Raw genomic sequence first — 27274 nt, forward strand, 5'->3', positions numbered from 1 at the left:
TGACTTTCTCATGTATATATACATAATTTATCTAGACTTCTTTTTCTTAAATAGACACATGTTGAATTAGTACATATGATGCATATTCATTTTTATCACACAGTAATCATGATGTATGTTTCTACTATCTATTCTTGTCACTAATTGTATTTGTGACTAGAGTTGAGCGAAACGAGTCAAAAAAATTCAAAAGTCGCCGACTTTTGGCAAAGTCGGGTTTCATGAAACGAAACCCGACCCTAGGATGAGGTCGGCCACGAGGTCGGCGACTTACGCGCCAAAGTCGCGTTTCAAAAGTTTGTTTTGCGCTCTTTTTCAGCCAATCAGGATCCACGGACACTGTGGGCAACGTGATGACATAGGCACGGGTCACCACCATCTTTCAGAAGGGCATGCAAGTGATTGGCTTGCTTTGGTGGGCGTCACAGGGGGTATAAAAGGGCGTGCACGCCGACCGCCATCTTACTTCTGCCGATCTTAGTATAGGGAGAGGTTGCTGCTGATTCTGTAGGGAGAGCGTTAGGCAGGGAAGAAGACAAAAAAACTGCTTCTGCTGCTAGCGATTTGGCCTGCACAACACACCAGTCACTGTGTGTGCAGTGCAAGGGGAGGCTATATAGTGGTGTATCAGTGGTGTTGGTTGTTGGGCTGCCTTCTAAGGCTTCCTGACATTCCTGCATTGCTGTTTACCCACTGCTCCGCAAACTGCTTTTTTAAAAGCAATCCAATCTCCCTTATCCTCTAGTCACTTTTGTCACAGCTGTGCCATCGAGCCTGTCACATAGCGCTCAGATATTCATTGGGCCTCACACAATCCAAAAGTGTCCAGTGTCCAAAAGTGTGTGCAGAGATTCAAAATCTCCCTTATCCTCTAGTCACTTTGGTCACAGCTGTGCCATCGAGCCTGTCACATAGCGCTCAGATATCAGTGGGCCTCACACAATCCAAAAGTGTCCATCCAGTGTCCAAAAGTGTGTGCAGAGATTCAAAATCTCCCTTATCCTCTAGTCACTTTGGTCACAGCTGTGCCATCGAGCCTGTCACATAGCGCTCAGATATCAGTGGGCCTCACACAATCCAAAAGTGTCCATCCAGTGTCCAAAAGTGTGTGCAGAGATTCAAAATCTCCCTTATCCTCTAGTCACTTTGGTCACAGCTGTGCCATCGAGCCTGTCACATAGCGCTCAGATATCAGTGGGCCTCACACAATCCAAAAGTGTCCAGTGTCCAAAATTGTGTGCAGAGATTCAAAATCTCCCTTATCCTCTAGTCACTTTGGTCACAGCTGTGCCATCGAGCCTGTCACATAGCGCTCAGATATCAGTGGGCCTCACACAATCCAAAAGTGTCCATCCAGTGTCCAAAAGTGTGTGCAGAGATTCAAAATCTCCCTTATCCTCTAGTCACTTTTGTCACAGCTGTGCCATCGAGCCTGTCACATAGCGCTCAGATATTCATTGGGCCTCACACAATCCAAAAGTTTCCAGTGTCCAAAAGTGTGTGCAGAGATTCAAAATCTCCCTTATCCTCTAGTCACTTTGGTCACAGCTGTGCCATCGAGCCTGTCACATAGCGCTCAGATATCAGTGGGCCTCACACAATCCAAAAGTGTCCATCCAGTGTCCAAAAGTGTGTGCAGAGATTCAAAATCTCCCTTATCCTCTAGTCACTTTGGTCACAGCTGTGCCATCGAGCCTGTCACATAGCGCTCAGATATCAGTGGGCCTCACACAATCCAAAAGTGTCCATCCAGTGTCCAAAAGTGTGTGCAGAGATTCAAAATCTCCGTTATCCTCTAGTCACTTTGGTCACAGCTGTGCCATCGAGCCTGTCACATAGCGCTCAGATATCAGTGGGCCTCACACAATCCAAAAGTGTCCAGTGTCCAAAAGTGTGTGCAGAGATTCAAAATCTCCCTTATCCTCTAGTCACTTTGGTCACAGCTGTGCCATCGAGCCTGTCACATAGCGCTCAGATATCAGTGGGCCTCACACAATCCAAAAGTGTCCAGTGTCCACAAGTGTCTGCAGAAATTCAAAATCTCCCCTGTCCTATAGACACCTTGTACCTTGTTTTACATTACTATATAGTTTGTTGGATTTTGTCTACATTTCTACCAAAAATGAGGAAGGCTGGTGGAAGAGGCTGTGGAATTGGGCGGGGGTTGGCAGCTGGTAATGATGGTGTTGGTGGTGGATCTGATGGTAGTGGCAAGAGCAAAATAGGACCGAATGCAGGAGGTGCTGACCCTGCGTCATCGTCTGGCTACATAAGGCCTCGAACGCTTAGTTTTCTAGGAGTTGGCAAACCGCTTTTAAAGCCAGAGCATCAGGAAAAAGTTTTGTCTTACATTGCTGACTCAGCCTCCAGCTCTATCGCCTCCTCTTCTTCAGTTGTAAAAAGTAAAAGCACTGAGTCGTCATTGGAGGCTCATGTTCATGAACCACACCTTTCCTTGTGTCCTTCACCCCAACCAAGATTGAAGGATGACGCAGGCCATACTACTGATTACTCCATGGAGCTGTTTTCACATACCATGCCTGGATTATCAAGTGAAATGGTGAATTACCCAGGCCAAGATGAATCTGACATGGAGTGCACTGATGCACAGCCGCTGATGGATGATTCTGCTGGTACATTCACTCAGAGCACTACATTGTCCTCGCAGTGTACAGAGCCAGATTCTGACCCTGATGAGACTCAGGTGCCCCTTCCCGCACACTATACCACCATACACGGTGACACAGAGGAAGGTGCACATGACATAGAAGAGGAGGTGATGGATGACCCAGTTGTTGACCCAGATTGGCATCCATTGGGGGAAGAGGGTGCTGCTTCCAATAGCTCAGATGAGGAGCATCCACAGCAGACATCGACATCGCAACAGCTGTTATCTGGCAGGCCCGGAGCACTCCAAAGACAGGTTCCAAACATCAAAAGAGTTGCTGGACAGCTTGTCCAGAGGGTCAAAAGATCACAGCGTGCTAGGCCGCAAAATGTCTGCCAAAGTAGGAAGAGTGCAGTGTGGCACTTTTTTGAACAAAATCCTCATGATCAGGCCAAGGTTATCTGTAAGAAGTGCGCAAAGACCTTTAGCCGAGGGAAATATCTGAAAAATTTGAATACCAGTTGCATGCTTAGACATTTAACCAGCATGCACTTGCAAGCGTCCTCAAGTGCCACATGTGCAACTGATCACAACGAAGGTAGTCAGCAACGCTACATTGTTTCCCCCACTGTAAGCCCACCGGTTAGCACAGCAGCAAATGTTGAGGTGTCGTTGCAAGACCACAGCAGTCAGGGAATCCCACTGTTATATCAACGAAAGACTGATTCTAGGCCATCAGAAAGAACACCAACTCCATCACCATCATCAACCCTCTCTCAGTCCGCCCTGTCCACCGCTACTTCCACCATATGCAGCTCTCAAGTCCAGCTCACCCTCCCAGACACTATGAGTAGGTCAAGAAAGTACTCAGTCTCTCATCCGCGTACACTGGGTTTGAACGCCCACATTGCCAAACTAATCTCGTTTGAGATGATGCCCTTTCGGTTGGTGGAAAGCACAGCTTTCCGCGAACTCATGGCCTATGCAGTACCACGCTATGACCTACCCAGTCGCCACTTCTTCTCTCGCAAAGCCATCCCAGCCCTCCACCATCATGTGAAAGACCGCATTGTCCATGTACTCAAGCAGTCAGTGAGCGGAAAGGTGCACCTCAAAACTGATGCATGGTCCAGTCGGCATGGCCAGGGCCGTTACGTGTCCATCACTGTGCACTGGGTTAATGTGGTGGATGCAGGGTCCACAGGGGACAGCGGTGGTGGGACAGTGCTGCCTAGCCCACGGTATAGGAAACAGTTGGCTGTAGGCGTTCGACCCTCCTCCTCCTCCTCCTCCTCTAGAAGCGAAAGCTCGTCCACAGAGCGCAGTCGTATGAGCACTCCATCTGCAGCTGCCACTGTTGCACACGATGTGTCCCCCTATCGAGCAGCTAGTGGAAAGCGTCAGCAGGCTGTGTTGCAGATGATGTGTTTGGGCGACAGACACACCGCCGAGGTACTGGCCGAGTACTTGAAGCGACATGGCTGGGCAGTGTACATCTTGAGGCAGGCAAGGTAGTTAGTGATAACGGCCGTAATTTTGTGGCAGCCATAGCCCTTTCAAAACTCAGCCACATACCTTGCTTGGCTCACACCTTGAACCTGGTGGTGCAGTGCTTCCTCAAAAATTATCCGGAGTTAACAGCCCTGCTCCAGAAGGTGCGAAGACTGTGCGCGCACATCCGCCGGTCGCCTGTACACTCCGTTCGTATGCAGAAGCTGCAGCGATTGCTCCACCTTCCCAACCACCGCCTCATTATCGACATTGCAACAAGGTGGAACTCCACCCTGCACATGGTGGAGCGGCTGTGCGAGCAGAGGCAGGCCATAATTCATTTGTGGGAGGATACACGGCCAGGCACTTTGAGAGCAGACATGGAGTTGACAGGTGTGCAGTGGTCGAAGCTGAAAGACCTTTGTAAAGTCCTTCAGTGTTTTGAGGAATGCACACGGCTGGTAAGCGCAGACGACGCCATCCTAAGCATGAGCATCCCACTTATGCGTCTGCTCATGCAAACTTTGATGCACCTTAAGGAGCAGGCGTCTGCAGCCAATGTTGATGAGGAGGAAGAGCAGGAGGGAATCCTTGATGACATTCAGCCATTGTCTGCTCAGGGACCTCTCCTGGACGAGGTGGAGGAAGAAGAGGAGGAGGAAGAGCAGGAGGGAATCCTTGATGACATTCAGCCATTGTCTGCTCAGGGACCTCTCCTGGACGAGGTGGAGGAAGAAGAGGAGGAGGAGGATGATGATGGGGATGATTACTTAGGGGAGGAGGATGCATCTCGTGGGGCAAGTGAAAATCTTGGCGTGGCAAGGTCTGGTACAGGGTTTGTGCGTGACTGGAGGGATGTGGATTTGCCAGAAAGTGCTCCTCCACCCAGCACTCGCAGTGCATCATTGACACCGGGAACATTGGCCCACATGTCAGATTATGCCTTGCGGATCCTAAAAAGGGACCCCCGCATTGCCAAAATGATGAATGATGACGACTACTGGTTGGCCAGCATCCTGGATCCACGCTATAAAGGCAAATTACAAAACATCATGCCACAGGAGAACCTTGACCTAATATTGGCTAATAAACAAGCAACTCTGGTAAATCGGTTGCTTGAGGCATTCCCAGCACACAGCAGCGGTGATGGTTCTCACACGAGCCGTACGGGCCGGGGGCAGCTTGGCAGAGGTGTTCGTGGTGCACACAGCAGAAGTGGCGTTGGAGACAGGGGTTTCATGACAATGTTGTGGACAGATTTTTCAAATACCGCTCACACAACTGGTAATACTGCATCGATGGAAAGTGACAGGAGACAGCAGTTGTCAACTATGGTTACAAACTACTTTTCCTCCCATATCGATGTTCTCCCACACAGGTCATTCCCCTTTGACTATTGGGCCGCTAAACTGGACACCTGGCCTGAATTGGCCCAATATGCCTTACAGGAGCTCGCTTGCCCAGCTGCAAGTGTGCTATCGGAAAGAGTCTTCAGTGCAGCTGGATCAATCCTGACAGAAAAAAGGACCCATCTGTCAACCCAAAATGTGGATGATCTAACCTTCATTAAAATGAACCACGCATGGGTTTCCAAGGATTTTGTCCCACCTTCCCCTGATGACACATAGGGTGACAGAAAAATGGCTTGCTTTGGTCCACCTCTTCCTGGGACTTGACCTATTTCGCCTTTTGCATCAGCTGAATGTCCAACATCAACATATGCCACTTTCTAAAACTCCCTAACTGTGCTGCCTCCCCCCCCATGGCCGGGGTCACCACCTAGCGCACGACACCGAGCGAGTGCCGTTGCCCTGGACAGGTGGGTAGGCCGACTCTTGGGCACGGGCACTGGCACAGGGTCCCTCATAGTGCAATCAAGTGTCTCTGACGGTGGTGGTGCACACCCGCCGTCAGACACACCGCTGTACTATGAGGGGCCCAGTGCCAGTACCGACGCCCACGAGTGGGCCCCCCTTGCTTGGGCAGGGCCCCAGCATTTGCAATCTTTACCTCTCCCTGCTCCTCCGCTGTGTAATCTGGGCCGTCAAATCCATACTGTGCCTGACACCGTCTGAGCCTGCCTCCTGATGTATAGACATATATTTTGAATGTGTACGCTATCCATACATGTTATCCGGGGATACGGTACCCTTTCTAACCTTTGTGCAATCACGTGCAATCCATACTGGGCCTAACACCGTCTGAGCCTGCCTCCTGAGACATATATTTTGAATGTGTACGCTATCCATACATGTTATCTGGGGATACGATACCCTTTCTAACCTTTGTGCAATCATGTGCAATCCATACTGGGCCTAACACCGTCTGAGCCTGCCTCCTGAGACATATATTTTGAATGTGTACGCTATCCATACATGTTATCCGGGGATACGGTACCCTTTCTAACCTTTGTGCAATCCATACTGGGCCTAACACCGTCTGAGCCTGCCTCCTGAGACATATATTTTGAATGTGTACGCTATCCATACATGTTATCCGGGGATACGGTACCCTTTCTAACCTTTGTGCAATCACGTTCAATCCATACTGGGCCTAACACCGTCTGAGCCTGCCTCCTGATGTATAGACATATATTTTGAATGTGTACGCTATCCATACATGTTATCTGGGGATACGGTACCCTTTCTAACCTTTGTGCAATCATGTGCAATCCATACTGGGCCTAACACCGTCTGAGCCTGCCTCCTGAGACATATATTTTGAATGTGTACGCTATCCATACATGTTATCCGAGGATACGGTACCCTTTCTAACCTTTGTGCAATCACGTGCAATCCATACTGGGCCTGACACCGTCTGAGCCTGCCTCCTGAGACATATATTTTGAATGTGTACGCTATCCATACATGTTATCCGGGGAAACGGTACCCTTTCTAACCTTTGTGCAATCACGTGCAATCCATACTGGGCCTAACACCGTCTGAGCCTGCCTCCTGAGACATATATTTTGAATGTGTACGCTATCCATACATGTTATCCGGGGATACAGTACCCTTTCTAACCTTTGTGCAATCACGTGCAATCCATACTGGGCCTAACACCGTCTGAGCCTGCCTCCTGAGACATATATTTTGAATGTGTACGCTATCCATACATGTTATCCGGGGAAACGGTACCCTTTCTAACCTTTGTGCAATCACGTGCAATCCATACTGGGCCTAACACCGTCTGAGCCTGCCTCCTGAGACATATATTTTGAATGTGTACGCTATCCATACATGTTATCTGGGGATACGGTACCCTTTCTAACCTTTGTGCAATCACGTGCAATCCATACTGGGCCTAACACCGTCTGAGCCTGCCTCCTGAGACATATATTTTGAATGTGTACGCTATCCATACATGTTATCCGGGGATACGGTACCCTTTCTAACCTTTGTGCAATCACGTGCAATCCTTATTGGGCCTAACACCGTCTGAGCCTGCCTCCTGAGACATATATTTTGAATGTGTACGCTATCCATACATGTTATCTGGGGATACGGTACCCTTTCTAACCTTTGTGCAATCACGTGCAATCCATACTGGGCCTAACACCGTCTGAGAATGATAGATGGGGCCCACCATACACTGGAACATTCCAAAGGTGGACATCAGACACTGGAGCAGCATTTACAGGGCCCATTATACACTAGAGCATTAGAAATGGGGCCCATTATGTTTGGAGCATTATTTGGGCCCATAAGACAGTAGAGCTTCATCCATGGGGACCAACATATACTGTAGCATTATGTGGAGCTCATCATATATTGTTTCAAACATTATATGGGACCAATGATTCTGTATGGAGAAATAGATGGGCCTCGTCATGAGATGTAAAAAGTGAGGTATTTTTCATTGTACTATACCGCTATTTCTCTGCCGTATCGGAGCATGATGAGTTGTGGTATGTGTTAAAGGGGCGCTCTTTCGCCCAGGGCACATGAAAACCTGGAGCCAGCCCTCCCCCCCCACAGTCTGTAGCCAAATAACCCCCATTTTTCAGTGCGTAACTTGTATTATGAAGTTAATTAAGGTTGACAAGCTTAAGTAAGAAGAATTGATACTTTTGGCATTCAAATGGGCACTGTTGGTGTGTTTCCTGTCCTCCTCTCACTGCCGACTTTTATTCCCCATTGACTTACATTGGGTTTCGTGTTTCGGGACGACCCCGACTTTTCCCTATAATCGGACGATCTTGCTCGACCCGACTTTTGGAAAAGTCGGGTTTCACGAAACAAAACGCGACCCTAAAAAACCAAAAGTCGCTCAACTCTATTTGTGACTTCTCTATGTGCATATACACAATTCATTTTTATCTCTCTTATTTTCACACATGCGTTCTTACTGCTTTATTTTAACTACATATTGTAATAATTGTGCTTATCTTTTATTTCACTAATGTACACATAATCTCCCTCATGTTTCCTCCCTTCATTACTTTAGTCATACACATTTCACATTATTTTCAGCTCTTAAAATCACTCCAATAGATTCCCAGCAATTCACTATAATCGCTATGTTGAATAATTATTATCCGTCTCTCTAAGTGAGTTTATCCTATCTGAATATAGTATAAATTCAACAATTTTTGTTATCCTGTTGTTTGAATTATGCCAAGTAATCCAATACACAGAATAATAACAATAAAGCAGGGCTCCATACATTTCTACATAAACGATCTATGTGTGCTGACAGTATGCATGCAGGCTGACTCCTCCGCCGCTCCCATCCTTTGTCGCGTCTCCATGGTGCCGCCCTGTGCGCGTGACCTGATGCTCCACAGATGTGACACATGTGGGCGGACTGCCGGGGTCACGTGTGCGTGACGTCACCGTGATGCTTCTGGGGATGTGACCGGTGGGAGGTTACCATCACCTGCATGTGCCAATCAGGCTCAGCGACACAAAGACCAATGAAGCCTCACTTTAGGTGATTGGTTACTGTGTACTATATAGTTTATTATCCTGTTCCATATTAATCACTCCCCCCGGAAGAAGGCAAGTGCTGAAACGCGCGCAGAGGAACGCAGGGCACATCTCGGTAATGAATACTATTATTACTTCTAGCTTTATCTCTCTTGTTTGCAGATGTACTTTACTGCTGATTTAACCATGACCATATACAGTTGTGCTCAAAGTTTACATACCCCAGCAGAATTTTTGCTTTCTTTGCCTTTTCCAGAGAATATGAATGATAACACCTAAACTCATGGTTAGTGGTTGGGTGAAGCCATTTATTGTCAGACTACTGTGTTTTCTCATTTTAAATCAAATTGACAACAAAAAAACATCAAAATGACCCTGATCAAAAGTTCACATACCCTGATGATTTGGGCCTGATAACATGCACAGAAGTTGACACAAATGGGTTTGAATGGCTACTAAAGGTAACATCCTCACCTGTGACCTGTTTGTTTGTAATCAGTGTGTGTGCATAAAAGCTGAGTGAGTTTCTGGCATCCAGGCAGACTCGTGCATCTTTCATCCAGCCACTGACGTTTCTGGATTGTGAGTCATGGGGAAAGCAAAAGAATTGTCAATGGATCTACAGGAAAAGGTAGTTGAACTGTATAATACAAGAAAGGGATACAAAAAGATATCCAAGGAATTGATAATGCCAGTCAGCAGCGTTCAAACTGTGATTAACAAATGAAAAATCAGGGGCTCTGTAAAAACAAAACCATGGTCAGGTAGATCAACAAAAAAAGTCATCCACGACTGCCAGGAAAATTGTTCGGGATGCAAAGCAAAACCCACAAATAACATCAGCTGAATTACAAGACTCTCTGAAAACTAGCGGTGTGGCTGCACAATAAGGAGGCACTTGAAGAAAAATGGGCTACATGGTCGAGTCGCTAGAAAAAAAGACATTATTGCGCAAATGCTGCAAAGTATCTCGCCTACAATATGCAAAACAGCACAGAGATAAGCCTCAAAACTTCTGTAACAAGGTAATTTGGAGTGATGAGACCAAAATTGAACTTTGTGGCCACGACCATAAATGTTACATTTGGAGAGAGCTCAACAAGGCCTATGATGAAAGGAACACCATTTCTACTATAAAGCACGGAGGTGGATTGCTGATGTTTTGGGCATGTGTGAGCTACAAAGGCACGGGAAACTTGGTCAAAGTTGAAGGAAAGATGAATGCAGCACGTTATCAGCAAATACTGGACACAAATTTGCAATCATCAGCCTGGAAGCTGCGCATGGGACGTACTTGGACATTCCAAAATGACAACGATCCAAAACACAAGGCCAAGTCAACCTGTCATTGGCTACAGCAGAACAAAGTGAAGGTTCTGGAGTGGCTATCTCAGTCTCCTGACCTCAATATCATTGAGCCACTCTGGGGAGATCTCAAGTGTGCAGTTCATGCTAAACTGACCAGGAATTTACAGGAACTGGAGGCTTTTTTCCAAGAAGAATAGGCAGCTTTACCATCCGAGAAAATAAAGAACCTCATCCACAGCTACCACAATATACTTTAAGTTGTCATTTATGTTAGAGGGGGCAATACACGGTATTAAGAAATGGGGTATGTGAACTTTTGATCAGGGTCATTTGGATGTCTTGGGTTGTCATTATGATTTAAAAAGAGAAAACTCAGTAGTTTGACAACAAATGGCTTCACCCAACCACTAACCATGAGTGGAGAAAAAGTTTTGATGTTATCAGTCATATTCTCTGAAAAAAAGCCAAGAAAGCAAAAATTCTTACCTTATATGTAAACTTTGGAGCACAACTGTGTATATATATATATATATATATATATATATTATTTTATGTATGGGACAACCCCTTTAAAGTATTATTATTATCTTCTAATAAGTAGCAGAATATAATGCAACTTTCAAATTTGGCTGATGAAAGGCGCTATGCTACCCTGACAACAGATCTTTTAAGGAATAAACAATATTATTTATTCCTCCTTTAAAAACGTAACACCGCCACATGTCTTTATCTCATCGCCCTCACTCTCTGGACTTTCACTTTCTTGAATGCTGACAATTTCAGGAAATTCAGAGATTTGTTGCTGTATTTCATCGTTTTTTAGTAGATTCCTTTAAGAGAGGAACATAAACACAGATTTGTGAACATGCATTCTTATGCCAAAGACAGCATCATCACATTATATATAAGTAAAATATGTAAACCTAGAAATAATTCTACTATAGACTTCTTACCACATGAAATGTGACCATAACCAAACATAGCTGTGAATAAATATTCATAAAGGAAAGAAACAAAAAGGTAAAGACATAAAGCACAATAAAAGCTGTTCACTTTACATGACCTTAAAAACAAATGAGACAGAAACTGACACCTGAGCTTAGAACAACCTTTGACTGCAACACTTTTACCTTTTAGACGATTCAATCAAAAGCTACTGCTGCATCTAGGCAGTTAGACATAGGGGGTCTAATGAAGCAATGCATCTGAGGGGATTAGCTTGGTGGCTGTGGGCTCTAATGAAAGCCCACGTTTGCCATTTTGTACTCCTGTGAAGTCCTACCAGACATATGTGCTGAAAGGGCAATGTGAAGTCCTACCAGACATATGTGCTGAAAGGACAATCAAGTGATTGCTAGTTCGTGTCCCCTATGGGGACTAAAAATATGTCTAAAAAGTAGTGTAAAGTATTACAAAAATATAAATTAAAGGGAACTAGTCATGTGAAAAAACAACATTAACCTGCAGATATAGGGGTAATCTTCAGGTTGTTGGCGTTCTGAAGCCGTGCGGCCGCTGTGCTGAAAGCCTGGCTATTGGGAGAAAGTAACTAATAATATAATAATTTTTTTTATACAGCGCCAACATATTCTGCAGTGCTTTAGAGTTTGCACACATTATCATTGCTATCCCCGATGGGGCTCACAATCTAAATTCCCAATCAGTATGTCTTTGGAAGTTAAATTTATCCCTCCCAGCAGCCTTGTTCTTTCAGTGAAAGAGGTGTGGCTTCAGTAACTGCTTAGTACGTAGTGAGCGGCTGTAACCGTACCCCAGCACCGACTGACAGCCAGCTCAGCAGTGCATCAGTGCAAAGCAGGCTGTCAGTCAGTGCTGGAGGCGCGGTTACAGCTCCCGCTCACTATGTTGTACTGAGTAGTGACTGAAGCCACTTTAGAACTCTATGAACCTGCAGATTAACCCCAGATCTGCTGGGTCATAGCATTTTTTCACATGACAGGTTCCCTTTTAAGTTCAATCACAACATTATTTATCGCACACAGTAAATGACATGAAAAATGCAGGATTTGGTCACCTTGTCTTGTAAAAATAAATAAACATGTAATTTTTCCTGCGCAGAGGATGCCATGACAATACTTTGCCATAGTGAAATCAACATTGTGAGCGACAGATCTTTTGGTGGCTTAACTGAAGTTACTTTGTTGTGATATTTGTTCTACTTTTCTTCTCCTTGGCAAATCTCTCCTCCAGGCTTACAGTTTTGAATTTGGGTATTTTTAATTTTATTTTAGGGGGAAGGAGTTTATTGTTGGGTAATGTATGCCTTCATCCTAACTGACCACTTTTTGCCTCTAGATGCTGCTATTGTTTCACTATTGAATGACATGATATATGAAAGTGTTTTCCCCATTAGATATTAGTTTCCTAATGTTTTTTTTCCCCACCAGGTATCCTATTTGTTGTATCTGTCCAATCAGTAGACTTTATGTGCTTTTTTTATTTCAATTTATAGAGATGAGCAAAAATATTCATGCTACACTGGTCTGACGTCCATTTCACTGCTCGTGGCAGCCAGAATAGGGCAGTACGCATTTTGTTCAGCGTTCGAGTGCCAGTCAATGAGGTTCTTACTGCGCTGGTCCACCTGCCATTGAGCACTGAAATGGACATTGGACTAGTGCTGCACTAATCTTTTTGCTCAACTCTATAAATTAATAAAGATGTTATCTGCAAAATTAAATTACGGTACTGTATTAAAAACTGCAACTGCAACTCATCATACAGCAATTTCGATGAAAAGATAAAAAAAAATTTGACTCTTGGAAAGTGGGATTAAAAAAATGAAAGTGAAAGATAGTGTTCCACCTAACGGATTAACTTGGTTAAAAAGTAATTGCCAACTTTGTAAATTATCACTCATCCACAATATAGGCGATATCTTTCCAATAAAAGGGTATGAAACGCAGTGTTGGAATAGAGCAGCGGCTGCACATGCGCAATACAACTCCATTTTTTCTCTATGGGACTGTTGGAATAAGCCACATACAGCACTTGGCTTTTCCCAGTAGTCCCATAGAGAATGAATGGAGCATGTGCAGACTTTTCAGAACCCAATGGAGTTTGCCAGGGATCTGACCCCCACCGATCAGAAAATGATTACCTATTCTGAGGATAAGTGATAACTTTTCAATGTTGGAAATAACTCTTTAAGTTTTTATCTGTAAATGTTGCTGCTCTTGGTTATTGTTTGTATCACACTTTGTTTTTCACAAGTGAGATTGATCTTGGATAAACTTGTTCTTTAAGTAAATTTTTTATAATAGTTCAAAAATTGTTACCTCATGTGTTTAGATATGCCTAAAGGTAAAGAGGTTATCCAGTATTTTAAAAAAAATACTAGGAATGTTGTAACAAAATTTTTATATGCACCTAGGAAAATTCCTGACCATGAGCATGTGACTACTGTATAAGTTTATTTTTATCACATTCCCTGCCTTTCATAATTTTGATAACAAATTTAAGCGATAACAATAATTTTCCCATTTTGTCCTGAGCAACATAGAAGGGTAAGTCCAGGCTCGGACTGGCCCATAGAGTAACGGGAATCCCCCGGTGGGCCCCTGTGCAGATCTGGGCCCCCAACACCACTATATGGGCATTATTTGGCATAATTCAATTGATTCACTCTGTACATATAAAAACAGCATATCATCATTCATTTACCAAATTACCCAGGCCCAGCTTATTATTATATCGAGGTAAATTTGTGAACGAGGGTAGTGTAATATTTGTATGCAGGTGAAAAGTGGGCCCCCACAGTCAATGTTACGAATGGGCCCTTAGCACCCCAGTCTGACACTGGGTGTGTCCAACCCTAAATATTTACCTAATACCAGCCAACCAAGAATATAGAATTAACATAATTAATTAGAGGCTATATAAGCCCCTCATCAAGCCAAACACCCTTGTGTTTTTATTGTCCTTACTGATAAACTCAATTATGTTCACCTATTCGCGATATGGTTTATGCCATTTGGGTGTACAAGGCTTTACCAATTGGAGTGCATTAACGGGGAGTGTGTTCCACATATATTTTATTGACTACTCATTCTCTGCTTAGCACAGTACTGAGAAGTGGTTATACACTGGACACCTTAGAGGAGGCTATCATGGGCATTCCTATGATCCTGTTTTTGTCAGTGGATGCATGCGCTTTGTTCAACTCACTTTTTTACTAAGGGCATGATGCTCTTCCTAAGATCCACTTGCATTAGTGCTTCATACAGTTCTGGCACAGGCACTTTTGCAGTTTCCTCAGTGTGTGCCAGAACGTCAAACCAATCCAGCAGAGGTAGTCAAAAAATAACTAAAAAACACAAGACTTGCAAATGTCATGTCATCAGCCCTCTTCTGATGGCTGTCCTGCGGTTGTGTGTTTTGAATATATGTGTGTTTTGATTATAATGCTTCTGAACCTGAAGCCTCAGCCTCTCTACTATAAGGGGTAAAAAAAAAGCAAAAGAGCAAATAGTTTATGTATTTGCTGCCTCCAACTGCTTCCTGATGAGCGTTCTTCCAATAATCGCTCAACTTTTATAAAGAAAAGCAAGAGACGCCATAGATCTTCTTTTGATTCCCTTTCACTGATGCAGAAATGTTAAGTTTTGATTCAGAAACTATTACAGTGATCTCTGAGAAAAATGTCAGGTTTACGCAAACCAAAATTAAAGAGAGAATGCTGAGGGACTGATAAGGGACGTAAAAAATGTCCAGAAAGGAAAGGGGTTATTTTTCCACAGTTCAAAAGGGAGTTTCCTCCTCATTTATTTTAACAGCAAAGAGGATCAAGGCCCTTTTTAGATCTGTGAAGAGAAGAAAAAAAATCATAAAGGAAGAATAATCAAAATTACAGGTCCTCCTTTGCAGAAAAGTCTAAGAAACCAGAGAATCCTTGATCCTCCAAGAATTAATTCTGATGTGAGAAATCTGTGAGAGCCCAGTTTCCTGCATCTAAAAAATCTCGAGATTCTCCCAACTTAATAGGCTTCATAGTGGTCCTATGAGCTCAACATCTGAGAAGTCAAGATGATTCATCTACTACAATATCTGGGGTTTGTTGTCAATTGGGAGAAATCATGTATTCTTCCTAAAACAAATATGTTATTCTTGGAGTCTTTGTTAGAGTCTATCTACATGACCTTCGGCCTACCTCAGAAGAAGATGTAGACAATCCCGAAAAAAATTGCCTCCTCTTATTTTCTCTCTTCAGAAAAAAGTTTTCACAGCAATATGAGAACTCTAGGTTTCTTATCATCCCCTTTAGATGCAGTTTCATCTGACTCCTAATCTTTTTCTTCACCATCAATCTCTCAAAAAATTATATCTTATAGCCTGGAATTTGAAAGGACCAAGTTAAGAGAGAATGGATTTTTGAGTTTTGTCATTGTATCATTAGCAACACTTATTTTAAGATCTAATAAAAGTGTGCACTGTTTCTGGAAGAGTCTCAGTTTTCCCACATGTATGTTCTTTGTATCCAGCAGTTCTGATAATAGGTATTTCACAAAGGTTTTAAACTAAATAATCTCGAGGTTCATATTGTGACCATCAACTGCATGACTAATGTTAAATTCTCTCATCATCGTCTCATTTCCAAATTATTTAATGGTCTCAAAAATAATAACTCCTGAATTCAGAGACTTAGTTCCACTGTGGGATTTTTCCATTGTTCTTAGAAGACCTACTACTGTAGATCTCTGTTTGAAACACATCTCCCGGTACTTACCTGCACGCAACCTCCGATCCTCACAAGATCTCCTTCTCTACTCCCCTCTTATCTCCTCTTCCCACAATCGCATACAAGATTTCTCCCGCGCATCATCCCTACTCTGGAACTCTCTACCACAACATATCAGACTCTCGCCTACCATGGAAACCTTCAAAAAGAATCTGACCTACCTCTTCTGACAAGCCTACAACCTGCAGTAACCACTGATCGACCAAACCACTGCACGACCAGCTCTACCCTCACTTACTGTATTCTCACCCATCCCTTGTATATTGTGAGCCCTCGCTAGCAGGGTCCTCTCTCTCCTCCTGTACCAGTCGTGACTTGTATTGTTTAAGATTACTGTACTTGTTTTCATCATGTATACCCCTCCTCACATGTAAAGCACCATGGAATAAATGGCGCTATAATTATAAATAATAATAATCACAGTTTTAGCTCATGTGACTGGAAAAGTGACCTACCACTAATAGCATCAGACCACGCTGCCACTATGGGGCCCATGAGTTGGGAGCCCGGCTTTCAATTATATCATCCTGGAAAGTGAGAAGATCCGGGAGAAAAAAGGGCATAAAGAAGACATGGTTGGATACATGCCAACGAAAAAAAGGTTCTTCCAAGTATAAACGAATGAGACAAATAGGGCATCAGCGCTTAAAAATAGTCAGAATGACAGGAGAAAATGGAAGACCTTAGAACTCAACAGCCATGCCGGTAAATTGAGTGACCACTAATGTGGGAGAAAAAGGGGACCCTGGGAAAGTAGGTCTGGATGATCCGGCAATCTCCACGGAGCATCTGTGAGAAGATTGAAATTCTTTCTGCATACCAGGGTCTTCTGGGCCAGTCCAAGAGACAAAAATATTGATGTCAGAAATGGTATCTGAACCCAGTGAATATTGTGACCTAAAGGCAGAGCCTTAGACCACTTGGCCATTTGAAGATACTTAATAAGAATGACTGGAATCCCTTCCAACTTGATCTTCTTGAGCAATTTCGGTTCAGACTGAATGGCATTAGGATGATGTCTGGAGTATACCACCAAATGCAAATCTGGAGGAAGATGTCTTATAAGGAGATCATCTACCTGTGGATATCCTATTGCGGCTTAGGAAGTTTGTGGCGCTGTAATCGACTGTGGGTATGTAGTACGTAGACTGCTGAGATTGCTGGAATTCTTCATTTTGCCAAGACAAGAATCATAAATATCTGTGCCATTGCTAACTGACTGTTTGTTCGTGCTATGAATGGCCACCGTTGTGGCATTGTCGGACTGGATCCGGATGAATAGACCTGGCAGCTGGTCCTGTCAATGGAGAAGGGACAGACAAATGGCCCTGAAATTCAGGACATAGAGGGCTTCATGATTCTTCCATAGTCCCTGAACAGTGAACTTCTGGAAGACCACTCAGCTGAGAAGACTGGCATCCGTCATCATCATCTGCCAATGAATAGGAACAAAAAAAGCAGCTGAGGCGAGGGAAGGGGAGACCTATCACCAGACAAGAAACTGTATGATGCTTGAAAGGTGGAGAACTGGATGATCCAGGGAGAATACAGTTGTGTCCCACTCCCATTCCCATTGAGAGGACAAGCGGAGCATGCAAAAAGAATTGTCTTGATGTCAGCAACCATCTTGCCTAGGAAGCTCATGTGAAAGTGGAGGGAAATGGCGAGGGATGCTTCAAGAAACAGATGCCATTTAGAGAAGCAGACATTTTATCATCTGGAACGAAAACTTTTGCCGGGACCATGTAGAATAACATCCACAAAAAGACGATATGTTGAGCAGGAATCAGAGTAGACTTAGATTTGTTGACCATCCATCCATACGGGAGAGTTTTCTCTGAATAAAAGTGAGCTGAGATGAAAATGTCACCAAGTAGGGCATGACCACACTTCTCCTGACACACAAGATGGTCATGATGGCAGCCCTGATCTCCGTGCATATCCTTGTGCTGTAGTCAAGCTGAAGTGAAGAGCCACAACTGGGAAATGAGCATGTTGGACTTTGAAATTGACAACAAAATCTGTTAAGCTGTGAAAAATGCAAAGAAAGTGATACACATCTTATTGTCCACTGGGTACAGAAATTAACCGGGTTCCATGAAGGCTGCAATGGAATGAAGACATTCCATCCTGAAGCAGTGTAGTCAGTTCTGTTTAGTCAACAGCTTCAGCTCCAGAGTGGGCCATACTGAGAAGTCCCAATTGGGATGACAATGAGGTTGGAACAAAACAAAATCATTAAAGAGCTCTTGCACTCAAACCAGAACAATAATGCCTGATCGGATAGTGATGAGATATAGTATATGGTGTCATGCAGGTTGGCACTTGGACATTTCTACTGGATCCCTTCCGTGCCTAGTGGAGGGCCACACAGATAAACACTTTGCTCATGGGTGGGGAGGAAACCACCTCCCTGATCCAAGTGTCCCTAAAGAGGTTCCCAGGTGCTGAGGAAAACTTGTTACCTTTGGATATAGAGGAATTTTCCAACTGACCTTGTGGAAGGCAGGATGGAACTGGCTTGAAGGAAGGTCTCTTCATCCCATGTGGGGTGGAGGCCTCTCCTGGCAGAAGGGAGAAAATTGGTGAAAATGATGACACTGTTGTAGTTTCCATTTTCTAGCAGGATGATTGGAATGGTATTTGGAAGCAGGGTTCTCTTGTGGCTTTCAAGGTGATCCTTGTTCATTTTGGGCCCAAACAGAAGACAGTCATGAAAAGCAATGTTAGTAAGGGATCTTTTTAGATGCGGGACTGTGTATCTCGACTTGCGCCAAGAACGCAACAGATCATCACAATGTTGATTGCAGAACAGTACACAACTTTAATTGAGACAAAACAGACATACTTATCCACAATGGCAGTCTGCTCTGCAAGGTCCAACAACTCAGTTATAGGAACCCATGGAAAGGATGCCTTGGCAAAGGATACTGACCAAGAAGTAAAAATTTGCCAACGCAAGTTGCAGTGAATGCTGGGTACAATAACCTATCATGTGACTTTTCCAACTAGGGAGGACTTCACAGGTCCAGCCATGGGGTCCTTTGGGCACTAGGTTGCAGGATATGAGGATGGCTGTACCCGCTGTCTGAAAGAGCGAGCAGGAGCTGTTGTACCAAGCATGCACAGTAAAGATGGTGGTGCCCAGGAGATATACGAAGGGCTGGGAGCAGGTCTATCATGCTGGCTTCCACAGAGAGCCAGCATGCCAAAAGAGATGGATCCAGGGAGACCCCACTGCCTGAAGAGAGTCCCTATGGAGTTCGGGATACACTTATATGTCCTGAAAATGAAGGTCTTGCATGGTCATCTTTGCAGAACCTTTTAGAGATGATCTTCTGGGGTCCTTGAAAACATCTTTATTGGTATCTTGAGATATGTCTTCTCTACATGCACACGCCTCCCTGTGGTGAGTAGACATTAGACAAGGGCAAGGACCATGCCTGATCACCTGAACGGGACTGTGATAGGGTTTCGGGTCCTGCCAACTAGACCATAGAAGATAAAACGAGACCTTTTCAGCAATGTGCCCATAATCTGTATATGGTGTGACCGAGAGCTCATTCTGCTCTGTTTCCCAACCTAAAAATGAAGGAAAGAAAAAACAAGAAAAAAAAAATAACGGGAAAAAAAAATATCTGGATCTCAGACCTGTGTCTGCCTCCTACTGACAATAATCTAAAACTCGTTTAGTTAGTTGTCTGCAGTTGGGTGTAGTCTTCAGGGGTCTCAATCAGCATGGAATCATTGTTCAAACCAAGTACAGGTCCTCTATGGTGTGGGTGCACGAGAGAGAGATAGAGAGAGAGAGATTTTGTGCACTTTAAAAAAGCGGTCCGGCATGTAGATGTGATTACTGTCCTCCACTCCTTGCCAACTTTGCTTCCCCATTAACTTGCATTGGGTTTCGTGTTTCAGTCGGACCTTTGATTTCGTTCGACACGACATTTGAGAAAGTCGGGTTTCATGAAACCCGACTCGACCCTAAAAAAGGCAAAGTCGCTCATCTCTAGTTGAAACCAAGCAGGTGGGGAGGTGCATTTAAATGTTCGGCTCTGCCATGATGCATCGGGCGACTGTACATGGTTTGAACAATCATTCTGTGCTGACAAAGTTCTTTTACGTGTAAATCTTGGTGGCAGCCGCATACACACATGGTTTCCTTGTGCTCCAGTGAAGCGACTGAGAAAAGACTTTTGTGGCCACTACAGGTCAAATCAAATATTCAATGTAAATTCCTTCTTTGTAGCTGAAGACCAAATGGGAAAGTAAAATAGTTACTGGAAATGTTGCTTTCAAGTCCAAAGGCAGCACATAATAATAGTTTTATTAAAAAAAATATAGTATTTTTTTTTTTTTTTTTTTTTAAATTCTGGCAGTATTTTATCTCTTTTAGTTATGTATAGGCATCTGGCATGATATGGGGTTATAAAGTGTCTATATAATTGTTACCTCTTTATTCAAGGTGGAGATTTCAGTGCTTCTTTAAGTCTCAGTGAAAGCAAAATTTCAGGTAATATCTTTTCATTCTTAGCATTGTTTTTCTATGCAGAATATAGTTTATAACAAAGACTGTACCATGTCAGAATCTTCACTGCTTTCATCACTGCTTTCCTCACTGCTTTCATAAGATTCCCAGGTTTCTACATATTCTATTTGTTTCTCCTCTACTATCTTTAGTTCTTTTCCATCTTTTATTATTTCTTCTTCAGATACTGTTACAACTTTATGTACACTTGGCTCTGGTTTACTAGATAGATAAAAAATAAAGGAGTAAAACGTTAATGAGGGAATTTTTTAACTCCATTGTGCATGTGGCTGCATTTATTTGGGCAAAATTGATCTTAGCGTTGCATGGTGTTTCACAAATTTGGCGTGTCTTTAAAGACAAGATTTCTGTCTACAGTTTTTTCCCAATTTTTACAACTACCGCCTACTGGAGTGAGAATTCCGACTTCATTGAAAGAAGTTAAAATTGACACGTCTGACCAGGTATGAACATTAAAATCATGGGGTCCCATAGGAAACATCCTAACTGCACCCCGCACAAAAAAAAAAAAATTATTCCCGAGGGTGTCTCATCCTTGCTCTCCATTTTGAATTCTACCAGCTGCAACGAAGCTCGGGGCCTGTATTTCCACCCATAGCTGGGGCTCAGTGGGTCCATTTCATAAGTTGAGCCCCACACAATCATCTACACTGTATGATAGCCTGCATACAGTATGATGACTCTCGCTAGCCTTCCAAACAGTATAGTGACCCTTCATTATACTATTCAAAAAGTACAATTGGCCCATATGTGGCCCTCCAAACAGTATAATTCACCCCCATGTAGGCCTTCAAACAGTATAATTATTATGATTTATTTATATAGCACCATTAATTCCATGGTGCTGATGGGGTTACATACAAAATACAGATACAACTTACAGTAAACAAACTAACAATGATAGACTGGAACAGATGAAAGAGGATCCTGCCTTGTGGACTTACATTCTACAGATTGGCTGACGTATAGCCCTACAAATAGTATGATGGCCCTCATATAGCCTTCCAAGTATTATAATGGCCCTCACAATGAACTCAAAAATACCTCTCCTCGTTCCACCAGTGTCTGCAGCGTGTGGTCTGCACAGCAGTTGCGATATAATGATGTTATATCTTCCATTGCCCTGAGACATCAGACGCACAGGAAGAATGATGGAGGAGGGAGCTGATGGCCTGCTGTTCCACCACTGCTTTCAACTGTATCTGCATCCAGTGTGGTCTGGCGCTATTATCGGTAAGCCACTGCATCCGATTTAAAAAGGAGACCAAAATATATAGCCTCTCTCACATGGATATACGTAGGAAAACTCAAAAAATCCTGTCCTATGTATGCGACAACGATGCACATTGGTAGGTGAGCGGTGCCAGTGGCATCATATTTATAGGTACCTCCCTGATCCATGCACAATGGGAAGATACCATACACCTGTGCTACTTGAAGAGACATAAAGGGTAATTCTGGCACTGTTCACTTCTGCATTCTAAGGACAGATAAATTAGTGATTGTAAGAGAAATTTACCATGTACGGTAATCCCTTATGCAGCTCAGGTGCTATCAGTTAGGGATCTTTTTAGTTGCTTTATTTATAAAAAAAATTATTATTATATATACTGTAATAGTCTCTGTACAAGCACAGACCATTTTTCCAGGGCCTCAGCCATAACACTGGTTTGGATAATACCTGTCTGCAAAAGTGCTTTCATAACTGGGATCCTCAACATAAGTCACTGTTTTACTGATCGTCACGTCTACAGTTTCCGTTACTGTTGTTCCCGTTTCCTTTTCTGTCCGTAGTGTGCTGTAAAACAAATGACAGAAATGAACATATACTGGAGCCTGTGCACACACTTCACTGCACTGGAAAGTCAAAAACAGATTATTGTCTGTGTTGTCCGTTTTGTGCAATCCATTTTTGTTAAACGGGTCCTCTGACGTAAGACTGATCGCAGGATGTCCTTCTGTCACGATTCTATTTTGATTGTCCATTTTTTTTTAGTTATGGGGCTGCCATCATGCCTCAGTTTTTGTGAACAGACATGCCCGCTGTCTGCACAGAAATGCAACATGTTGCGTTCGGCGGGCACATCAAAACGACGCCTGGAGACACATCCATATACAACACATGTCCCTGCGTACCCAGTGTTAAATATAAGTATGCAGGACGCATGTGCAAGTAGGTGGAGCTTAAGGAGGAAGTATGCAGCCCCATGCACTCTACCCAGATGCAAGTGTGAACCCGGCCTAAGTGTGGGAAGCCAGCTGTCAATCAGCATGACATAAATCTCTGCTGGCACAGAGCAGTTACCAGGCCAAGACTGGCAATCTTCCTCATGGGGCAGATTCCTGATGGACTGCAGCTTTCTGACACACAGTGGGCCGCTGGCACTGGTATAATGGCTTTCGGTTAGAGCATGCATGCACGCTATGATCGGAGTTCTGCAGCATGTGCATGCGCTGAAATGTGCTTTGCATGGAATCTCCTCACAGACATAGGTGCCTCTGGCTGACTGCTCCTGCACAGACCAGGGTGGTACAGCTCAGGAGGTATGACTGGCATCACAACTTGGAGCGGTGGACGCTCAATGTGTGACAAAGACGGACTGGGGCAGAAATTCAGCCCTGGCATTTGAAATCACACAGGCCCATGCTCAAAACCAATATTTCTAATAATAAAAATAATGTTGCTATATAAGATTAACTAATTAGAATATCTAAGTAATAATATTGCAATATTACAGACAAATACCAACAAACCATAACAAAATATTACCAGTATATCCAGTATTAATAATACCACCATACTGATTGATAAAGGTTAAAGTCTATGTGACTTCAGACTTATGAATCTTCATAGCGCACACTGTAAGAATTCTCCGGTGTCAGCATTGGAGCGGCCATCATGTGACCGTAAGTATGCGATTTTCACATCTCTGGCCACATTGGAACTAGCTTTGCTGATTTCACTTGTACTCAGCGAGGTTGTGCGTGTCTAGTTGGCATGTCACCGCATGTATACAAATATTTGTGCTCACGTGATCAGGGGCGTAACTACAGTAGGCGTAAGGGTTTCAAGAAAGTCCCTTTGGCCTATATAAAAAGACCAATGCTATTAAAGACTTGCAATAATTGGGGGCCCCCTTACAGCTTTTGCTTTGGGGCAAATTCTGTTCAAGTTACACCACTGCACATGATCACCAACTCCCAGCGCCTGCACCAGAGAATCCTCACAGCGAGCGAGCTCTGTGAGGATTCAGAAGTCCACAGTCACTGCAAACTTTAACTTCAATCTTCGACAACTACTTTAACCAAAACCCCTGTACTAAGACTAATATCACCACCATACAATGACCATTAAATGGTGATCTCAGTTTTACAGTAGTGCGCTGCAGACCTTATATGTGCATATTGTGCAGGTTCTCAACAGGGACCTTCTTGCTGATTTGCTTATTATCCATCAAATTTTGCATTCCCAACGTCAAATGGCGCTCCTTCCTTTCCGAGCCCTGCTGTGCACCCAAAACAGTAGATTTCCCCCACATATGGGGTATCGGCATGCTCAGGAGAAATTGCACAACAAAATGTATGGTTCATTTTCTCCTGTTACCCTTGCAAAAGTGAAAAAAAAAATAGGCCTAAAGGAAAATTTTTTGGAAAGAAAGGTAAATTGTTTATTTTTTCCTTCCACATTCCAAAAATTCCTATGAAGCACTTGAAGGGTTAATAAATTTCTTGAATATGGTTTTGAATACCTTGAGGGGTACCGTTTTTAGAATGGTGTCATTTTGGGGTATTTTCTGTCATGTAGACCCCTCAAAGTCACTTCAAATGTGAGGTGGTCCCTAAAAAAAATGGTTTTGCAAATTTTATTGTAAAAATGAGAAATCACTGGTCAACTTTTAACCCTTATAACTTCCTAAGAAAAAAAAATTATGTTTACAAAATTGTGCTGATGTAAAGTAGACATGTGGGAAATGTTATTTATTAACTATTTTGTGCAATATGAGTCTATGATTTAAGAGCATAAAAATTAAAACTTTGAACGCAACTCATAGTAAAGAAATTATACCACTATCATAAAGTACAATATGTCACGAGAAAACAATCTTCAACAAGCACTCCAGAGTTATGACCTCATAAAGTGACAGTAGTCAGAATTGTAAAAATTGGCCTGGTCATTAAGGTGAAAACAGGCTAGGTCTCAAAGGGGTTAATATCTGGGCTGCTGGCTTTTAAGACCCAGTCCAGCCCTAGAGGTCATAGACCACTCCTGCCAGCAATTCTGCTCATTTTGCTGATGTCACGTCAACAGAACAGCAGTCTCCCTTCCGCTCTGCTTTGACGATGGGGTGTGACTGCCAATATCATGCTGATGGACAGCCTGCTGTCTAACTGCGGCGAGCTGGCTGTCAATCAGCATGACATAGGCAGTTACGCCCTGTCAACAGAGCAGAGCAGAAGAGGAAGAGCTGCTCTGTTGGCATGGAGCAGCAGAATCACCGTCAGAAGTGGTTTGTGATGGCTCTGAATCGGCAACTTGTAGAATAGGCTGGTAGTTAGTCCTGAAAAATAGTCCTGGAAAACCCCTTTAATTAACTTTCACTCTGCACAGTGGGCATTTATTATGGTACGAGGCTTGTAGTGAAATATGGATGTATGACCGGCAGTAAATTAACATCTGTTCTTAGACTGCAGCTCTCACAAAGGTGATAGCATATGTTCCAGGCTGCAGCTCATTACAAAGGTCACAACATATGTTATCCTGAGAAGGCTGTTTTCCTGGTCCCTGACCCCCCCAGGGGGTCTTCCTGAGAACACACACAGAATTGGAAACATTACACCCCTGCTAGTGTCTTTGATGGAGAGATACCAAATTGCATCAGGACACTATCTATTTACTATGAGAAAGGTCACACAAATAGTGTTCAAAGAAAAATAATGTATGCATTGGTTAAATAGCCAGGATCCAGACACAAACCAAGGATTATAATAATAACATGAGAGGCTGGTCTAGAAATCTGATCTCCAGGTTAAATCTACAAATTAGGCCTTTACACATAGAAACTTGTTCACAGTTGAGGGGGCAGTCAAGCTGATGTGATCCATTTCATATTTATCCTCCCCCCTCAGGGTGCAGAAGCCAGAATACAAAGTTTAGACATTTGTGTAAGTTTTCTCCCTTTTTATTTTATAACTGTTTTGCATATTTGTATGTCACTTTTTATTTCCATATTTTATATCCTTTTATTGTAAGCATTGTACCTTTTCCATTAAAGCTTAAAACTTTAATAAATTTGAACCTTGTATGCTCTAAAGAATCCATAGCCTTAGAGTGTATGATCCTGGTGATTGGCACATAGTAGTAATATTTCCAGGACTCATTGCCCGTGTGTTCGGTGAGTGGTGGCAGCGTGTATGAAGCGGGGTGTGTGGCCTGTGTCGGGGTGTGATTTATGCTCCCATTGCAGCATAGAACAGAGGGTGAATGCTGGACTGAGTGAGAGGAGATAGGTTAACCCTTGCAAACGCAACCCCAAGACACGTGCTGAGAAGTGAGTTATGTGACAAGGTTAAATAAATTTGCTCCTTAATTTCTAATATAATCATTTCCGAACTATTTGTTTTAAAACAAAAACAAGTTTATATAAGGCTAAGTTCACACTGTGCGTTTTTGCAGCTTTTTTTCTGCAGCAAAGCCTGAGTGCTTGGCAGGAAAGAAGCTATGGCAAAAATGCAGGCTTTGCTGCTTTTTTCGTGGCATTTTGGTGTGTTCTTTTCATGGGTTTTTCCATTCAATTCAATGAGTGAAAACGCTGAAAAACGTTAAAAGGATTGACATGCTCTATCTCCAAAAAAACAAGCAAAGCACAAAATACTGATGACAAAAAAAAGGCACGCTGTGTGCATGAGATTTATGAAATCTCATAGTCTTTGCTGCTACTGTTAAAAGCAGCTGAAGATTAGCATTAAAAAAATGCATAAAAAGCTGCAAAACACCCAGTCTGCATACAAGTACAGGTCATATAATTAGGGTCCACCCTCATCATACCTATCTACTTGTTCTATAGTGGGCTCCTCTTTATCTTCAATAATTTGAACTTGTGCAATCTCCTTTTCTGAGGTATCGCTGCAGAATACAGAAATGAAGAATTACTGGAGCTTTTGCACAGACCTAAATACTTTTCAAAGTCATAAACAGTGTTTGATGGCATTTTTGGTAACACTGTCTTTTGCAAAAATAAAGTCACACTTAAGCTATCTAGAAACTGCAAAATTGATTCTTTATTGGCTTAAACCAGTGATGGGCAACCTTTTGAGCTTGGTGTGTCAAAATTCGCCAAAAAAACAAGCATAACTTGGGTGGTGTGTCACTTCGAGAAAAAAACCCCATAATTTTGGGATATTTATAGTTTAAATAACAAAAATGTATAACTATAATATATAACTGTATTTAATAAACCCAAAACTAATTATTTAACTTACCTGCTTAGGCCTGTTTCACACTTCCGCTTTTTTGGGTCAGTTAAAATCCGCCAAAATGGTGGAAAGCGGATCCGTTGCTAACTGATGTGAACGGATGCCACTGGACCGTTTTTTTTGACGGATCCGCCGAATGATGAATTTTAAAGGAGCCG

At 43.1% G+C, this 27274-nt stretch overlaps 1 protein-coding gene across 20 annotated transcripts in view; it reads right to left on the reverse strand.

Moving 5' to 3' along the window:
* Window positions 1-9354: 9354 nt before the first annotated feature.
* LOC141078221 (protocadherin Fat 4-like) overlaps window positions 9355-27274 on the reverse strand; it is a 294498-nt gene continuing 276578 nt past the window's right edge. For 15 of the 20 annotated variants that reach the window (XM_073565031.1, XM_073565026.1, XM_073565023.1 and 12 more), the window contains 4 exons: window positions 26689-26766; window positions 22324-22440; window positions 20672-20843; window positions 11011-11165 (listed from right to left, as the gene is read on the reverse strand). In XM_073565031.1, the coding sequence (XP_073421132.1) occupies window positions 11145-11165; window positions 20672-20843; window positions 22324-22440; window positions 26689-26766 (388 nt within the window). In that variant the 3' untranslated portion in view covers window positions 11011-11144. Of the gene's footprint in view, window positions 11166-20671; window positions 20844-22323; window positions 22441-26688; window positions 26767-27274 lie in introns of all 20 variants that reach the window. The other 5 variants (XM_073565036.1, XM_073565025.1, XM_073565027.1 and 2 more) reach the window with 4 other exon arrangements.

The sequence above is a fragment of the Dendrobates tinctorius genome, unplaced genomic scaffold (genome assembly GCF_039654945.1).
Source record: "Dendrobates tinctorius isolate UK_male_01 unplaced genomic scaffold, ASM3965494v1 ptg000518l, whole genome shotgun sequence".
NCBI lineage: Eukaryota > Metazoa > Chordata > Amphibia > Anura > Dendrobatidae > Dendrobates > Dendrobates tinctorius.